At 35.2% G+C, this 17,722-nt stretch overlaps 1 protein-coding gene across 9 annotated transcripts in view; it reads left to right on the top strand.

The window, feature by feature from the left end:
* Positions 1 to 16,925, top strand: part of ZNF461 (zinc finger protein 461) — a 133,158-nt gene extending 116,233 nt beyond the window's left edge. For all 9 annotated transcript variants that reach the window (XM_082439421.1, XM_082439419.1, XM_082439422.1 and 6 more), the window contains 3 exons: positions 544 to 670; positions 1,456 to 1,551; positions 13,125 to 16,925. In XM_082439421.1, the coding sequence (XP_082295547.1) occupies positions 544 to 670; positions 1,456 to 1,551; positions 13,125 to 14,836 (1,935 nt within the window). In that variant the 3' untranslated portion in view covers positions 14,837 to 16,925. The remainder of the gene's footprint in view (positions 1 to 543; positions 671 to 1,455; positions 1,552 to 13,124) is intronic.
* Positions 16,926 to 17,722: the final 797 nt, after the last annotated feature.

The following is a 17,722-nucleotide window of genomic DNA, read 5'->3' as shown; positions in this document are numbered from 1 at the left end:
GACCAGTTCCTGACATGGTTTGCTGCAGGGCCCAAAGCTACTACTGGCCTGCTAGTGAGTGGGGCATATCAAGGTTATGAAAGGGAGATGTGCTCTGTCCATCTTTGGAAAATATAGTCTGCACTGGGTGTTTACTAAAGAATTTGCATTAAAAGTAAAAATGTTTAGTCATAATGAGGAAGAAAAATCATCAGGTCCTTTTTCTGAAGATGGAGATTTTCATAAGAAATTCTGGAAAAATTTACAACTATTTAACTTAGTTGGGAACCTCTATTTATTTTCTAAATTTCTAGATGAGTGATTAACAGAAGTTTTCCACCCTATGCTAGAGGATGTGTGTGCAGAAATTGAATTGTTTAAGAGTATGTGGGCATTCTGCTTTAGTCTCACTAAATTTATTTTTGACCCATACAAGCTTCCAGCCTTAGCCTATATACTCACTGTACCATCCCTTTCCTGCAGTGCCTTCTTTTAGCAGTGCTTCTTCCTTTTGAAAAATGTTTCTTATAATTTCAAAAACAGTACTGTGATTTGTCATTCTAGGGGCTGGTGATGTTCAAAGATGTGGCTATAGATGTCTCTCAGGAGGAATGGGAATGTCTGAACCCTGCACAGAGGAATTTGTACAAAGATGTGATGTTGGAGAACTATAGCAACTTGCTTTCACTGGGTAAAGTTATCTGCCTCTAATAATTCAGAATCTGTTTCTTGGAATTTCTGCTTTCTCCACTGTGAATTTTAGGGCTACCTTTCAAATAACTAGATGAATTTTCTCTTTGTGTAGAAATGAGCACAGCCAAGTGGAGTTGCACCTTCATTTTCTCTATCCTCACATCTTACTCTGGTCCTTTCTTATAATTGACTTTCTTCCTTGAAAATTAAGGAGCAGAATTGAAATTCTGTACCATTAAAGCATAACGTAGTCAAAGAAACCAGGCTTTGTCTTTTGTTTCACTTGCACTGTGCTAAATGTGCAGATGCACTAGCGTAGATAAAACTAAGCACATGGGTCCTGGGTGCAAAGCTCTTTAGCCTTCCCAATTAGTGTAGTAATGGACTGAGTCAAGAAATGTCATTTACATTTGCAGCTCATATGAACACTATTCTATTTACTGCAACAAATGTAAACAATTTGCTTTTGGAAGTTACATTCTAAGAACTTTACATTTAACATGGAAAAGTATCTGAGAATAAGTATTTCAGTAAAGTCCTTTTTTTCTCAAAGGAAAATAAGGAGTGAAAGCTTATATAACTTAAATAGCATTTTACCATCTATTTGTTTGTTTTGTTTCTTATGATCCTGAGTTTACCTGTATATGAGAATTTGACTTTTCTTTCTTCTCTAGACCTAATCGAGTACCATCTTGTCCTATAGGTTTTTAAAAATAAACTCTGAAACACAGTATTTGAATACTTTCATTTCAATCTCATCTCCATTTCTTTTCTTATAACCAGGACTTTCTATTTCTAAGCCGGCTGTGATCTCTTCATTGGAGCAAGGGAAGGAGCCCTGGATGGTTATGAGGGAAGTGATAGGAGAACGGTTCCCAGGTGAGTGAGCTATAATCAGGAAGCAGAAAGTTGTTGTGAGGAGTAGGCCAACTGGTCAGAATGTTGGTTATATTAAGGTTATAAAGTTAATGTAAAGTTGTATTAGACAGAATAATTAGGGAAAATCTGATTTCAAAACTTATTGCAGTGTTACAGTAATCAAACAATGTGGTACTGGCATAAAGACAGACATATAGATGAGTGGAATAGAGAGTCTAGAAATAAACCCTCAGATATATGACAAAATGATTTTAGATAAGAGTGCCAAGACCATTCTATGGGGGAAAGGACTGTACTCTTAACAAATGGTGTTGGGGAAACTGGATACCCACATGCAAAGGAATAAAATTCCTTATGCCATATACAAAAATTAACTCAAAGTGGATCAAAGAACTAAATCTAAGACCCAAAACTATAAGACGCTTAGAAGAAAATATAGGGGAAAAACTTCATGACATTGGATTTGGCAGTAATTTCTGGGATATGATACCAAGGCACAGCAGAAATAGACAAATGGGAGTACATCAAACTTAAAAAACTTCTGTTCATCAAAAGATGCAATCAACAAGAGTATTAATTTTTTTAAAAAAATTCATACAAGTTGCTTTGCTAGGTGATGAGAATACATTTTTAAAATGTTATAAAGATATTTAAAATCTAATAGTGGATCAAGAACATATGAATATATTTTCTAATAGAATATTTGGGAAAAATTAATTGATTAGAAATTGTGAAAATTAAAGCAAATGACTACATTGAGGAGATAGAGATGGTAGAGGGATGATTAGAAAGGAAGGAGTAGGACCTTAGGAAAGTATAGGGTCCTGAAGGCTAAGAGCAGGTCCATTCCACAAGTTAGAGCAGGGGTCCCCAACCCCCGGGCTGCGGGGGTTGAGCTCTGTTGATTGCATCTTTTGATGGACCGGTACCAGTCCATGGCCTGTTAGGAACTGGGCCGCACAGCAGGAGGTGAGCGGCGGGAGAGTGAGTGAAGCTTCATCTGCTGCTCCCCATCGCTTGCATTACTGCCCCCGGGGAAAAATTGTCTTCCACAAAACTGGTCTCTGGTGCCAAAAATGTTGGGGACCGCTGAATTAGAGGTCTTTGATGATGTATGTAACTCATAGTACTCCAGAACTATGAAAAGAGTATATTTCTGTTGTTTTAAGCCACCTAGTTTGTGGTACACTGTTACGTTGACTCTAAGAAACTAATACAGAGGTGAAACATGGAAGAATGATATATACTTTCCTAAATGTTTTGCTTTCATGTAAGATGTTATTCTTTTTACTAATTTTTGATACCTGGCCAGGCCTTTTCTTTTGCATATATGGTGCGGTGATTTCTTTTTAAATTTTTTTTACCTTGAAATAGTTATAGATTCACAGGAGGTTGCAAAGAAATGTACAGGGAAGTTCCATATACCCTTCCTCCAGCCTCTCCCAGTGTTAACATCTTACACAACTATAGTACAATATCATACTTAAAAATTGACATTGGTATAATCCATAGAAGTTACTCAGATTTCACTACTTATATACACACTTATTTGTATGTGTGTTTGTGTGCGTATGTATAGCTCTATGTAGTTTTATCATATATAACCTTGTATCACCACTACAACAATCAAAATAGATAGTACCATCACCACAAGACTCCCTCCTATTATCTCTTTATAGCTACACCCATCCCTTTCTCCCTTATTCCTAACTCTTGGTAACCATTAATCTATGCTACATCTATATAACTATGTTTTTCATGAAGTTATGTAAATGGAATCCTGCAGTATGTATCCTTTTGAGATTGGCTTTTTTCTTATATCATATATATATATATATTTATAACATGAATGTAAGGAATATATATATACACACACATATGTAAACATATATATATATATGTTCCTTACATTCATGTAAAAGTTTGTACTTGAAAATAAGTCTGGGATAAAGCTCAAGTATGCAATTGCTGGGTCGTAAGGTAAGCTCATTTTTAGTTTTGAAAGGAACTGCCAAACACCAGCAGTGTATGAATGATGCATTTCACTGAATCCTAGTCAGCACTTGGTGTTATCAGGTTTTCATTTTAGCCATTCTGATAGGTGGGTAATGATATTTCATTATAGTTTTTATTTGAATTTACTTAATAGAAAATCATGTTTATTTGCCATCTGTGTATCCTCTTCAGTGAAATGTCTGTTCATGTCTTTTGCCTTTTATGATTTGATTGTTTGGGTTTTTTGCTGTTGAGTTTTCAAAGTTCTTTATGTATTCTTTTGGGTTGGCCAAACAGTTCGGTTTTTTCTGTAAGATGGTTCTAGTGCGCTTAGTTGTCTTTAACTTCATTCGAAACAATTTTGTTAGATTGTATTGTGATACCTGTCATATCAGAGTACATTTAAAAAAAAAATTAAAATTGGTGAATTTTTGTGTAGCCATTTTGATATTGAAGATGGAAGAAAAGAAGCAACATTTTTGGCATATTATGCCTTATTATTTCCAGAAAAGTAAAAACACGACTGAAATGCAAAAAAGGTTTGTGCAGTGTATAGAGAAGGTGCTGTGACTGATCGAACGTGACAAAAGTGGTTTGCAAAGTTTCGTGCTGGAGATTTCACACTGGATGATGCTCCACAGTCAGGTAGACCAGTTGAAGTTGATAGCAATCAAATCGAGACATTGAGAACAATCAACGTTACACCACATGGGAGATAGCCGACATACTCAAAATATCCAAATCAAGCGTTGAAAATCATTTGCACCAGCCTGGTTATGTTAATCACTTTGATGTTTGGGTTCCACATAAGTTAAGCAAAAAAAAAACCTTCTTGACCGTATTTCCGCATGCGATTCTCTACTTAAACGTAATGAAAACGTTCTGTTTTTAAAACAAATTGTGTCAGGCAATGGAAAATATATACTGTACAATAATGTGGAATGGAAGAGATCATGGGGCAAGTGAAGTGAACCACCAAAGGCCGGTCTTTATCCAAAAAGGTGATGTTGTGTATATGGTGGGATTGGAAGGGAGTCCTCTATTATAAGCTCCTTCCGGAAAACCAAACGATTAATTCCAACAAATGCTGCTCCCAATTAGACCAACTGAAAGCATCACTCAATGAAAACCGTCTGGAATTAGTCAACAGAAAACGTATAATCTTTCATCAGGATAACGCAAGACTGCATGTTTCTTTGATGACCAGGCAAAAACGGTTACTGCTTGGCTGGGAAGTTCTGATTCATCCACCGTATTCACCAGACATTGCACCTTCGGATTTCCATTGATTTCAGTCTTTACAAAATTCCCTTAATGGAAAAAATTTCAATTCCCTGGAAGACTGTAAAAGGCACCTGGAACAGTTCTTTGCTCAAAAAGATAAAAAGTTTTGGGAAGATGGAATTATGAAGTTGCCTGAAAAATGGCAGAAGGTAGTGGAACAAAACGGTGAATACGTTGTTCAATAAAGTTCTTGGTGAAAATGAAAAATGTGTCTTTTATTTTTACTTAAAAACCTAAGGAACTTTTTGGCCAACCCAATAGATAGGGCTTTGTTGGATATGTGACTTAAAGAAATAATTTCTCCAAGTCTATAATTTGTGTTTTCATCCTTTTAACAGGGTCTTTTGCAGAGAAAAGTTTAATTTTGATGAAGTCTAGCCTTTATTCATTTTTTTAATCTTATGAATAGTTAGGGGGTTTTGTTGTTGTTTTTTTGGTTTGTTTTTGGGTTTTGGTGTTAAGTCTAAGAACACCACCTAGTCCTAGGTCCTAAAGATTTTCTCTTATGTTTTTTTCTAGAAGTTTTATAGTTTTACATTTTCCATTTAAATCTGTAATCCATTTTGAGTACCTTTTTGTAGAAGATGTGAGACTTCAGGTCAAGGTTTATCTTTTTGCCTATGGATGTCTAATTCTCCATCACCATTTTTTTCAACAAGTTTTATCCCTCCTCCATTGAGTTGCTTTTTCACCATTATCAGAAATTAGTTGAGCACATTTGTGTGGCTCCATATCTGAGATCTATGTTCTGTACCATTGATCTTTGTAACTATTCCTCTGCTAGTACCATACTTTTGATTACAGCAGTTATATAGTAAGCCTTAATATTGGAAAGCGTGATTCTTCCCACTTTATTATTTTCCAAAAAAAAATTTTGGCTATCCTTGGGGCCTTTTTCTTTGCATATAAATTTTAGAATAAGCTTGTCTCTATGTACAAAAAAACTTGCTGAGATTTAAATAGGAATTATGTTAAACCTGTAGATGAAATTAGAGAATTAACATCTTTACTCTGTTGAGTCTTCCAATCCATGAACACAGCATTTCTCCAAGTTTTTTTCCTTTGATTTCTTTTATTAGCATTTTATAATTTTCATCATATATTATCTGTACATGTTTTGTTAATTTTTTACCTAAGTATTTCTTTTTTTTAATCTTGGAGCATTTGTAAGTGGTATTGCATTTTTATTTTGGTTTCTCTTTGGTCCTTGTCAGTGTACAGAAATTCAGCCAATTTTGTATGTTAATCTTGTATTCTATGACGTTACTCAATGCACTTCTTAGTACTAGTTAGTACTAATACTAACTAGTACTAATTTTTCCTTGTAGATTCATTCTTGTAGACAATCATATAATCTGCAAATAGAAGCTTTTTTTTTTTCCTTTTCCAATCTATGCCATTTCTTTTTCTTGCCTTTTTGTTGGCTAGAAATATGTTCTGTGTTGGATAAGAGTGGTAATAGTGGACATCCTTGCCCTTTTTCTTAATTGTAGAGGGAAAGCATTCAGGGGTAAGGTCTTTTGCCATTAAGTATGATGTTAGCAGTAGATTTTTTGTATATGCTGTTTATGAGGTTGAGGAAGGTCCCCTCTCTTTTTAATGCCCTGAGGGTTTTTTTAAAAATGAATGTTAATATGATCATGTGATTTTTCTTCTTAGTTGTTGGTATGATGGATTACATTGATTTCTGAATGCAGAATCAGCCTTTCACACCTGTAAAAATTCCACTTAGTCATGATATATTATTCCTTTTATTCACTTCTGGATTTGATTTGTAAAATTTAATTCAGGATTTTTTCATCTAATTTCATGAGAGATACTGGCCTGTAGTTTTCTCTTTGTGTGTGTGTGTGTGTGCACGTGTGCGTGTGCATGCTGCCTTTGCCTGGTTTTGGTATAAGAATAATAATGGCCTCATAAAGTAAGTTGGGAAGTGTTCCCTTTTCATCCTTTCTTGGAAGAAATTGATGTGAATATTTGGTAAAATTCACCAGTGAAACCATCTGGACCTGGATATTTCTTTTTTCAGGATTTCTTTTAAATTATAAATTCCATTTCTATAATAGTTATAGGACTATTCAGATTACCTATTTCATCTTGGCTGGGTTTTGGTAGTTTGTGATTTTCAAGGAATTGGTACATTTCTTCTAAGTTGTCAAAGTTATGAGTGTAAAGTTATATGTGGTGTTCTTATTATCATTATGGTGGATTATCTATATATAATTATATATATATGTATCCATGTATATAAACGATATACATGTCCTTATTAATCCTTCAAAAATTTTTTTTCTTTGAGACTTTTAATTTCACCCATAGATTATTTAGAAGTGTGTTATTTGGAGGTGTTTGGAGATTTTCTTGTTGTCTTTCTTTTATAATTTGATTTTATTATGGTCTCATGTGAAAATTAGAGGGAGCTGTCTACAGGAGTCTTCCCTCACTTCTGACATCAATTGCAATTTCAAGTGTTTCCGAGACCACCCTTACATTTGATAATTCACTAAAAGGACTCATAGAACTCACTGAAAGCTATCATCCTCACAGTTAGTTTATTACAGCAAAAGGATACAAATTAAAATTAGCCAAGGGAAGAAGTACATAGGGCAGAGCCTAGGAGAGTGCCAAGTGTGGAGCTACCCATTGTCCTCTCCCAGTGGAGTCATGGACAGTGCTAACTTTTCCCATCAACTATGTGTAACAGTATGCATTTGGGCATATTGCCAAATAGAGAAACTCACCTGAGCCTTAGTGTCCAGAATTTTTATTGGGGCTCCTTGTTGGCTACCCATGTGGCTGACCTTTAGTTTCCAGCCTCTCAGGAGGTAAAGCTGATACCTTTAGTCTGCAGTCTTTTTGGAGGAAAATTGATGCCACATATCTCAAACCTTCCATTATAACTTTGTATCTCTTTTCCTCTTTATTTTTCTATAACATTTTTTTGCCATCTGACTTACTAATTCATTTACTAATCATTTATTAGATGTTATCCCAGTAGAATATAACTCTATAAGGGAATGCATTTTTGTTTGTAATGATATTTCCCTTTTCATTCCTAAGATTGGTTGTTTGTACCTTTTCTGTCTTTTATGAAATAAAAATTTATTTTGAATTAATTTTAAACGTATGGAAGAGGTGCAAAATAACCCCCAAAATATCTCCCATATGCTGTTCACCTAGATTCACCAGTTGGTAATATTTTTGCCATATTTGCCTTATTATTTCATTTAAGTCTCTTTACCCTAAATAGTTATCTTTCCTAATAGGAAGGATATTCTCTTACACTTCATAAATTCAGGAAATTTTACATTTATCCAAATCTATTGTCTCATTTATTGTCTGTATTATATTCCACTACTTATCCAAATATTGTCCTTTTCACCTGACTCAGGATCTCACATTACATTTCTCTTTACTTTAATCTGAAAAGTTCCTCAGCCTTTCTTTGGATTTTATGGCTGGTATTTTTGAAGAATACTGGCCACTTTTATAGAATGTCCTTCAATTAGAGTATGTTTGTTGGTTCTTCCACATTAAATTCGGGCTATACATTTTTGGCAGGATTATTGCATTGGTGACACATCTTTCTCAGTGTATTATATAAGGAGGCACATAATGTCATTCTGTCCCATCATTAGTGTTGTTACCTTTGATCACTTGGTTTGGGTGGTGTTTGCTAGGTTACTCCATTGTATTTTTTTTCTTTGTAATTAACGTTTAATCTGTAAGGTAGTCTATTTTTCTTGACCAGTCTTGCCAGAAATCCTATTATATATTTGTTTCTGTTTTATTTATTCTGCCTATCTTTGTTTTTTACTTTATTCTACTTTTTGAGGTCTCAGTTTGCTATTCTTCTTCTAACTTCTTGAAATAGATGTTTAGATGATTCACTTTAAGAATTTCTTTTTTCTATTTGCATTTAAGGCCGTAGATTTTCCTCTAAATGTGGCTTTAGTTGCATCCTACACGTTTTGGTAAGAGGGGTAGAGAGAGCCCAGGGGATATAGGACCTTATAGAGCATTATAAGAATCTTTTTTTCCTAAATGTGATGGGAAACTATTAGAGGCATTTAAGAGCAAAAGTTATGTGTTGTCACTAAGATATGATGTGTTTAGTGGAACAAGAAAGAGAGCAGGTGACCAATTTGAGAGTTACTGCAGTAGTATAACAATAGTAGCTTAGACTGTGATAGAAGTGGTGATGATGATTATGTCATTATATATATATTAAAGAACAAGATGACCATGCTTGCTAATAGACTATAAGTTGAGTAAGAAGAAAAAAACTAGGCTTTTGGCTTAACCTATTGGTAAAAGATGGTTGCATTTACTGAGATGGGTTAAGCTGGAGTAGGAATGAATCTAAAAAGGGGATTTGAAAGTTCTCTTTGGACATGTTATGGTTGAGGTACTTATTACATATTTACATGAAGATTTCAACTAGGCAATTAGATGATAAATATGGAGCTTAGGGGTAAGATAAAAGCTAGAAGTATAGACATTAAAGGACACAATAAAGTGAAAATACAACCTATGGAATAGGAAAAAATATTTGTAAGTCACATATCTGATAAGGGGTTAATATCCAGAATATATAAAGAACTCCTACCAAAAACAAAAAACCAAACAACTCAATTTTAAAAATGAGAAAAGGATTTGAATAGATATTTCTTCAAAGAAGATATGCAAATGACCAGCAAACACATGAAACTATGCTCAACATCACTAGCCACTGGGGAAATGCAAATCCAAACTACAGTGAAATATCACCTCACACCCATTAGGATGACTACGGTCAAAAAACAAGTATAACAAGTATTGGTGAGGCAGTGGAGAAACTGAAACCCTTGTGTTGGTGGGAGTGTAACATGGTTCAGCCACTGTGGGAAAAGAGTATGGTGGTTCCTCAAAAAATTATAAATAGAATTACCATATGATCCAGCAATTCCACTTCTGGATATATACTAAAAGCACCAACTTAAACTTAAACAGATACTTGTACACCCATGTTCTTAGCAGCATTACATACAGTAGCCAAAAGGTAGAAGCAATCTAGGTTTCATCAACAAACAAATGGAGAAACAGAATGTGGTGGTGGTGGTCGTGTGTGTGTGTGTGTGTGTGTGTGTGTGTGTAATCCTGACACATGCTGCAACATGAATGAACCTTGAGGACGTTATGGTAAGTGAAATAAGTCAGTCACGTTCAGAAAAACAACAACAAATACTGTATGACTCCAGTGGTATGAGGTATCTAGAGTAGTCAAATCCATAGAAACAGAAAGTAGAATGGTGGTTGCCAGGAACTGGAAGAGGGAAGAATGGGGAGTTATCAATGGGTACAGAGTTTCAGTTCTGCAAGGTGAAAAAGTTCTGGAGATTGGTTGCACAACAGTGTGCACATACGTAACACTACTGCACTAAACACTTAAAAGTGGGTAAGATAGTAAATTTTATGTTATGCATATTTTATCACAATTAAAAAAATTTTTTTAGAGGTATAAATTTAAGACTTAGCATTATATGATTGGTATTTAAGCCAGACTGCTATTAAGGGAAAGAGTGTAGATTGAGGGCTGGCCAGAGTCAGAGTTCTGGGACATTCCAATATTTAGAGGTCAGGAAGTGGAGGAGAATGCATTAAGGGGAACTGAATATAAGTAGAGAGGTAGGAGGATAACCAGGAGAATATAGTATACAGGAAGCAAAGGGATTGATCAGTTGTGTCAAATGCTACTAATGAGTCAAATAGAGTGTTGACTGGCATTTGAGCACTGATTTTGGTAAAGTAATTTTGTTAGTTACTTTAGCTAGAAATGTTTCAACAGAGCTATGGGAGTTGAAATATTTATTGGAGTGGATTACAGAGAAAATGACTAACAAACAAAGTCATTTGATATAACACAGAGTCAGGGAAAGGATGGTCTTTTCAGTAAGTGGTGCTGATATCTACTGAAAAATAAGAATCTTGATTTCTACCTCACACTAGGTGGATTATAGATCTAAATATGAAAGGTAAAATAGTAAAAGCTTCTAGAAGATTATATGAGTATATTTTTATGAACTTGGGATTATACTACCTTAAAGTTAAGAATTTCTGTTTATCAAAACATAGTATTAAGAGAGTGAAAGGGCCAGCCCCAGAGTGGGAAAAGATACTTGCATTATGTAGTTGGTTATATCCAGAATAAATTAAGAATTCCTACAAATCAAAAAGAAAAATACAACCCAGAAACTACCCAAATGTCTCTCAACTGGAGAATGGATAAACAAAATATGGTTATCTGTACAATAAAATATAACTCAGCCATAAAAAGAAATGAAATACTGGTACGTGCTACGGCATCATTGAACCTTGAAAACATACTGAGTAAGAACAGAGACAAAAGGTCACATATTGTATGATTTCATATTTATGAAATTTCTTGACAAATTCAGAGACATAAAGCAGATTGGTGGTTGCTGGGGGTGGGGTGGGGGAGGAGAATAGAACATGATCATGTGTGTGAGGTTTCTTTCTGGCATGATGAAAATATTCTGGAATTAGAGATCAGATGGTTGCACAACAGTGGGAATGTACTATAAGTTACTGAATTGTATGCTTCAAAATGGTTAAAATGGTGGATTTTATATGTATTTTATTGCCCCAAAAATTAATAAAAATGGACAAAATACCTCTATAGGCAACTTATTAAAGAAGATATCCAGTTGGCCAATAAACATATGGCAAAGTATTCAGCCTACAAAATTACAAATTAAACCACAATCCAGTATCACAACACATCTGCCAGGATGCTTAAATATAAGAAGATTGACAATAACAAGTGTTGCTGAGGATATGAAGAACAGGAACTCTTTTAGAGTTTGAGGGAATTGTAAATTAGAAAACTGTTGCATAGTGTCAACTGAAGCTGAACAAATGCATATCATCTGATGCAGTAATTTCACACCTAGCAGAAAGCAGTACTGTTTCCACCAAAAGAAATGTGCATGGATGTTGATAGCAGTACTAACCATAATAGCCAACAACTGGAAACAACCCAAATGATCATCATTAGGAAAATGGAAAAATAAATTGTGTTAGCATAGAATGCTTTATGTAGCTGTTGGTCTCAAACAGTTCAATGGAAGGCTGTATTAGTTTGGATATAGGTTTGGCTGTATGTGACAGAGACCCCCAAATAATTGTAGTTTAAACTATATAGAGGGTTAATTTTCTCTTTCATTAAAGTCCAGGCTGGAGTGGCAACTCTGTTCTGCAAAACCATCTGTGACAGACATGACATCAAATGCACATTGCAGCTGGCTTTGCTGAGGAATCAGAAGAATAACGGATATAGGGTGTGGGCAAGCTGACTCTTAAGAAAGTTCTCAGGACTTCCCTGGTGGTGCAGTGGTTAAGAATCCGCCTGCCAATGCAGGGGACACGGGTTTGAGCCCCGGTCTGGGAAGATCCCACATGCCACAGAGCAGCTAAGCCCATGCGCCACAACTACTGAGCCTGCGCTCTACAGCCCGCGAGCCACAACTGCTGAGCCCGCGTTCCACAACTACTGAAGCCCACGCACCTAGAGCCCGTGCTCTGCAACAAGAGAAGCTACCGCACTGAGAAGCCCGCACACTGTGACGAAGAGTAGTCCCCGCTCACCGCAACTAGAGAAAGCCCACGGCAGCAATGAAGACAAAGGCAGTCAAAAATAAATAAATAAAAAATTTTAAAAATAAAAAAAAAAAAAAGTTCTCAGAAGCTACTACATAATACTTCTGCATTTCTTTAGGCAGAATCCAGTTACATGGCATGTTCTGCTGCAAAGGGTCCTGGGAAGTGCAATGTTTATATTGGGCAGCCTGTTCTCAACTAAAAACCAAGGGTTCAGTGTACAAAAGGGGAATAATAGATGTTTGGGGACAACTAGCAGATAGCACATAATCCTTTGGCCTGGTGGAGAGTGTTAAAATATACAGACTCTCGTAGACTCTGATTCAGGTGATCTAGAATGTTTTGTAAACATCCATAATTACAACAAATTCCCAAGGTGATTCTGAAGTGGATCAAAATTTCAGAACCACTGACTTGACTTGTTAATTAACTCCCTCACTTTTCTTTCATGAGCTTTCATTTCTTTGCATTCTCCTTACTCTATTTTCATTCAATTGCATGATGATATTTAAGAGCTCCCCAAGCCTTTCATTTCTTATGTGAATTATTTTCAATTCTCTCTCTTTTTTACCAGAGATATTTCATTTCTTTTGTAACACAAAACTAGCAATTAAAATGTGTTTCTTATCTTTCAGACTTGGTGTCCAAGTGTGAGTCCAAGAAGTTATCTCCAAAAAGAAACATTTATGAGACAGAATCATCCCAATGGGCTATCATGGAACCATTTAAAAGCCATAGTCCTGAGAAATCCATTTTCAGAGATATTTGGGCATGCAAAAGTCAGTTTGAGAGACAACAGGGAAAACAGAAGGGCTATTTCGGGCAATTTATTATCAACCATGAACACATGCCCATTTTTAGCCAACATATTTTGTTCGCTCAGGAATTTTATAATAGACAGAAAATCTTTGAATGTAAAGAATGTAGAAAAAACTTCAGTTACCATTTATTCTTTAGTCATCACAAAACTCATTCTAAAGAAAAACTTCCTGAATGTAAGGTATGTGCAGAAACTGTTGATACATCATACCTTACTAAACAACAGAGAATTCAAAATAGTAACAAATGCAATGAATGTAAGGAATGTTGGAAGGCCTTTATTCATTGCTCACAACTTATACAACATTTGAGAATTCATAAAGGTGAAAAACACTATGAATGTAAAGAATGTGGCAAGGCCTTTTATTATGGCTCAGAACTTATTCTACATCAGAGAATTCACACTGGTGAGAAACCCAATGAATGTAAGGAATGTGGGAAGGCCTTTATGCATCTATCACAATTTACTCAACATCAGAGACTTCATACTGGTGAAAAACCCTATGAATGTAAGCAATGTGGGAAGGCTTTTATTTGTGGCTTTCAACTTACTGAACATCTGCACCTCCATACTGGTGAGAAACCCTTTGAATGTAAAGAATGTGGAAAGACTTTCAGGCATCGATCATCCCCTACCATACATCAGAGACTTCATACTCATGAGAAACCCTATGAGTGTAAAGAATGTGGGAAGGCCTTTAATTATGGCTCAGAACTTATTCTACATCAGAGAATTCACACTGGTGAGAAACCTTATGAATGTAAGGAATGTGGGAAGGCATTTAGGCAGCGATCACAGCTTACTCAACATCAGAGACTTCATACTGGTGAAAAACCCTATGAATGTAAGCAATGTGGGAAGGCTTTTATTCGTGGCTTTCAACTTACTGAACATCTGCGACTCCATACTGGTGAGAAACCCTATGAATGTAAAGAATGTGGAAAGACTTTCAGACATCGATCACACCTTACAATACACCAGAGAATTCACACTGGTGAGAAACCCTATGAATGTAGAGAATGTGGAAAGGCCTTTAGCTATCACTCAAGCTTCTCTCACCATCAGAAAATTCATTCTGGCAAAAAACCTTATGAATGTAGTGAATGTGGGAAGGCCTTTTGTGATGGCTTACAACTTATTCTACATCGGAGGATTCATACTGGTGAGAAACCCTATGAGTGTAAGGAATGTGGGAAGACTTTCAGACAGTGCTCACACCTCAAAAGACATCAGATAATTCACACTGGTGAGAAACCTCATGAATGTATGATATGTGGTAAGGCCTTTAGACTTCATTCACACCTTATTCAACATCAGAGAATTCATACTGGTGAGAAGCCCTTTGAATGTAAGGAATGTGGAAAGACCTTTAGCTATCATTCGAGCTTCTCACACCATCAGAGAATTCATTCTGGGAAGAAACCATATAAATGTGGGAAGGCCATTAATGATGGCTTGCAATTTAATGTACATCAGACACTTCATACGGTTGAGACTTCAGTAAATTTTCCTCTCTCCCCATCCTAGTCTAGCATCATGAAATTATTTTTGGAGATATACTTTTTTTTTCTTTAAGGAAAATGTTGGTAAAATACTGGGTTTCATTAGTATTGATTTATTTTAGTAATCTTTGAACTCTTTTTTTTTCAAGTGGGAAAATGGAAAAGTTATTAAAATGAAAATTGCTCTGGTATCAGTGCTGTTTCTGAATTATTGTAATGATCAGTACTGGAAATAAATTTTATAAAACTATTTGTTTTCACTGAAACCAGTGAAGTGGGGCAGAAATAAAATGAAAACAATTTCTTCCCCTCCCACAAATCCCTGAAATAACCAATATGTGTGTGTGTTGCTTCTTCCTTCGTGCTCAAGCATATCTGCACATGTGAAGGGTTTATTGCATGTCTGTGAAAGGTTTTACCCCCATAGTGACATATTTCGTGGCATTTTGCCCTTTACACTTAAATAATCATGGACATTTTCCCAGGTCAATACTGTAGATCTGACTCATTCTTTTTAAAGTTTCAGAATATTTCTAGTATGGGATGTATGCCAGTATTTTGAACCATTCCCTACTGTAGACATTCAAATTGTTTCTACTTTTTTCACCAGAAATGATCGTGCAATAAACATTCTTAGATTGTCATTCTTATGTTTCTATTGGTAGATTCCCAACCATGAAAGTGTGTGTATGTTCTGATGTTACATTAATTTTGTAGTTTAAAAAAATGGGAAATAAAAACAGATACTATAAAAATCCAAAAATTACCCAAAATAACTTGAAAATAAAATCTTCCCTAATACCTAGTCCTATAACCATCTGCTTTCCCTACACAGGGGTAACTATAGCTGTCACTTCTTTTGTATTCTTCCAGGAATTAAATTTTTAAAATTCTTTGGACAAAAGTGGATTAATCATAATCCAAGATTCATGATGTTCTCATCAGTCCACATTTAGCCTACTTTTATTTAATTTTAATGTATTAGAGGGATTTATAAACATTGTACCAACTATTTACTGCCTTTCTGCTCCAAATTCTTCATTGCCTGCTCTGCAATATTGGAACTCTTCTCTCTTGTTTATAACATTTATTTGAGTCCTATCTTTCTTTTTTTACTTGATTAGACTAGCTAAAAGTTTTTCAGCTTCATATTTTCAAAGGACCAACTCAGTTTTATTGATCTTTTCTATTGTCTTTCTAGTCTTTATTTCATTTATATCTGCTCTAATGTTATCTTTTTTTCCACCTGCAGATTTTGACCTTAATTCTTCTTTTTCAAGTTTCTTAAGGCATAAAGTTAGGTAGTTTACTTAAGATCTTTCTTTTTAAAAAAAACTGTAGGCTTTTATCTCTATAAACTTTCCTCTTGAAACTGCATTTGCTTTATCCCATCTGCTTTTGTATGTTTTGCTTCTATTTTCATTTTTCTCAAGATACTTTTTGATTTCCCTTTTGATTTCTTTTCTGATCCATTGATTGTTAAGGAGTGTGTTTAATTTTCATGTATCTGTGAATTTTCCAATTTTCCTCCTGTTAATGATTTTTAGTTTCATAATATTGTGGTCAAAAGGATACTTTATATGATTTCAGTCTTCTTAAATGTGTTAAGATTTGTTTTGTGCCATAACATATGATCTATCCTGGAGAATGTTCCGTGTGTTCTTGAGAAAAAATATTTATTCTGCTGCTGTTGGATGGAATGTTCTATGTGTGTCTGTTATGTTCATTTGTTCTGTAGTGTTTTCTGTCTGGATGAACTATCCATTGTTGATAATGGGGTATTGAAGTTCCCTACTACTACTGTATTACTGTTTATTTCTCTGTTCAGTTCTGTTAATATTTGCCTTATATATTTAAGTGCCCAGATGTTAGGTGCATATATATTTACAATTATTATATCTTCTTTATGAATTGGCCACATCATAATAGTGACCTTTTTTATTCTCTGTGAAAGATTTCAACTGAAATTCTATTTTGTCTGATATAAGTATAGCCATCCCAGCTCTCTTTTGGTTACCATTTGCATGGGATATCTTTTTCCATCCTTTCACTTTCAGCCTATGGATATCCTTAAAGTGAGTCTCTGGTTGGTAGCAAAAAGTTGGATCTGTTTTTCAATCCCATCAACTACTCTACTGATTGATTCAGCTACTCTACTATCTTTGGATTAAATAATTTATTTCATTTACGTTTAAAGTAATTATTGATAGGTAAGGTCTTTTTTTTTTTATAAGAGGCTCTTTTTTAAAAAAAATTAATTAATTTATTTTTTGCTGTGTTGGGTCTTCGTTTCTGTGCGAGGGCTTTCTCTAGTTGTGGCAAGTGGGGGCCACTCTTCATCATGGTGCGTGCGGGCCTCTCACTATCGCGACCTCTCTTGTTGCGGAGCACAGGCTCCAGACGCGCAGGCTCAGTAATTGTGGCTCATGGGCCCAGTTGCTCCGCGGCATGTGGGATCTTCCCAAACCAGGGCTCGAACCCGTGTCCCCTGCATTGGCAGGCAGATTCTCAACCACTGCGCCACCAGGAAAGCCCGGTAAGGTCTTTTTATTGCCATTTTGTTCATTGTTTTCGTTTTTTGTGTGTGTCCCTTTTTTCCTTTCTTTGCTATCTTCCTTTATAATTTGATGCTTTTTTTATAGTGCAATGCACTGATCCCTTTCTCTATCTTTTGTGTATCTACTGCACATTTTTTCTTTGTGGTTACCATGAGGCTTACATAAAACATAACTGTTTATTTCAAGCTAAGAACCTAACTTTGACCACATACAAAATCTCTATGATTTAACTTCTCCTCCCCCCACCTTTAATGTTAATTGATATCACAATTTACATTTCTTTATTTCGTGTATCAATAATAAATTTTAGTTACAGTTATTTTTAATACTTTGTCCTTTAATCTTTATACTAA

This window comes from Balaenoptera physalus, assembly GCF_965194825.1.
Source record: "Balaenoptera physalus genome assembly, chromosome: 19".
Taxonomy (NCBI): Eukaryota; Metazoa; Chordata; class Mammalia; order Artiodactyla; family Balaenopteridae; genus Balaenoptera; species Balaenoptera physalus.
Note: the sequence above shows the minus strand (reverse complement) of the source record. Positions and strands in the feature narration are given on the sequence as shown.